General features: G+C 28.7%; 1 protein-coding gene across 1 annotated transcript; it reads left to right on the top strand.

The window, feature by feature from the left end:
* Positions 1 to 434: 434 nt before the first annotated feature.
* On the top strand, positions 435 to 1,418 carry LOC107301873 (translation machinery-associated protein 16-like; the record flags this gene model as incomplete). The annotated part of the gene is made up of 2 exons (XM_015831039.2): positions 435 to 519; positions 1,220 to 1,418. Coding segments are annotated over 2 exons (248 nt in total), but the record flags the coding sequence as incomplete, so codon positions are not given.
* Positions 1,419 to 1,773: the final 355 nt, after the last annotated feature.

Raw genomic sequence — 1,773 nt, 5'->3', positions numbered from 1 at the left:
AACATGAAAACAACTTCAAAGATGGGCAGGAAATTATTAAACTGTATAATACATAGTTTTGTTTACAACTGTATAATACAATAGTTTTGTTTACATTTTTATAGATTTTACAAATATCTTACTGATATGTTCATGTACATGTAGAAGTATACACTTGTATAATCTCGCATGTGACTTTGTGCCTACATTAAACAAATGTACTTCAAAAATTATGTGATATGCTTTTTTCATACATATATATGATTTTTTTCATGATTTAAGTGGTTTTTTTCTTTTTAAAAAGAGTATTTGTGATCAGTAGCTAAAATAGATGTTTTTAATGCATTGGATATGTTAATGAATTGGAATAATTAACATTCCTGTTATATTTAATAGAAATATTGGATATCAGAATGAACCGTGAAGTTTTATTTTTGTTTTTTGTTTTTTTGTAGGTGAAAAATTGCTTTGGTTTCAACACCACCTTGATCCTGACAAAATGGAATACACAAAAAAAGAAGCTTCTGAATTAGTAGAAAAGTAGGTTTATAGCAAGTGAACAAAGTGTTCTGTGTTTGGAACAAGAATGTTGAGTTGATGTTCATAATTTTATCTGCTTGGTATGTTTTTCAAATTCAAAACAATACCCTGTTCTGTGTGATATACTAGAACATCAGTTGGTATATGCCATCTTTAGTATTTATTCACACAGTGTAATTTTAACATTTCATATATGTTAATTATCATAAGTAATTAGAAACAGTTAAATTAACTGTTCTAATATAATTGTTTTCTGGAATAATACATACTTGTTGTGTAATATTTGTAGACAACTTTTGAAGATATCTTTAGCTTCAAATATCCTGTTTCTGGATTTTGTAAACGAACTGTTATTTATTTTAAATATGAGCTGAAATTAAAAAGCAACCTTAGTTTGCAACATACACAGAGTAGTTTGAGGGTATACTGTATATATATTTTGCTTTTTTAAAATCTTTTCCTGCTAAAGAAAGCTATGCTATTAATTCTTTTGTTGTCAGGTTGCTGTTTAAAATCTGGATGGTTAATGAGATTAAGACAGAGAAGTACCTTGCTTCTTATATTCCCTTCATAATTTTAAATATCAGTATTTTTGTATATATTCTTTAATATTCAAGACGATTTACTGTTTCTAAATAATTGAGAAGTATTACTTTAAAAAAAAATAATGTTCCTAAAATGACAGTTTATTTTGTTTTAGTTATTTGCAGAGATTTCGTGATGAGTTGGAGCAGATTGAACTGCACAACAGCATTAAAGGACGACAGTCCAGACAGCATAGTTCCAGGGAAACCGTAATCAAGCAGACTATGGAACGTGAACGACAGCAATATGAAGGCTATGGCATCGGTATGCTGTGCTAAAAAGTAATCTGTTATTAAAATGTGCCCAGAATATAAGAACTCTGCATAAAAGAACAGTAACACATGTAAATAAAAGTTAATTGTTTTCTCATATATTACTCATACTTTATTCTCTGTATGCTGTTGGACTTTACATGAGTTTGACATTCAGATATCAGCTTCTCAAACTGCAGAGTGGGTAATCTGTGTAAGCCCTTCCAAATTGTGGTAGTTAATTTGATGCATGCAAAATATTCTTTAATAAAAATAGATGGCCAGTTTTATCTTGTTTCTGATAAATTGATACAAGTTTAGATGAGTTTGTTTGAAAAATTCAATCTCTCTCTCTTTGTTAATTTGGTTCTAATTTGAGAAAAATGGTTTATACTGCTAGACAGTATAAAGACAGTAT

Source organism: Protobothrops mucrosquamatus, unplaced genomic scaffold, assembly GCF_001527695.2.
Source record: "Protobothrops mucrosquamatus isolate PMUCROS unplaced genomic scaffold, P.Mucros_1.0 scaffold18557, whole genome shotgun sequence".
In the NCBI taxonomy this organism is placed as follows: Eukaryota; Metazoa; Chordata; class Lepidosauria; order Squamata; family Viperidae; genus Protobothrops; species Protobothrops mucrosquamatus.
This window is presented reverse-complemented; position numbering and strand designations above follow the sequence as displayed.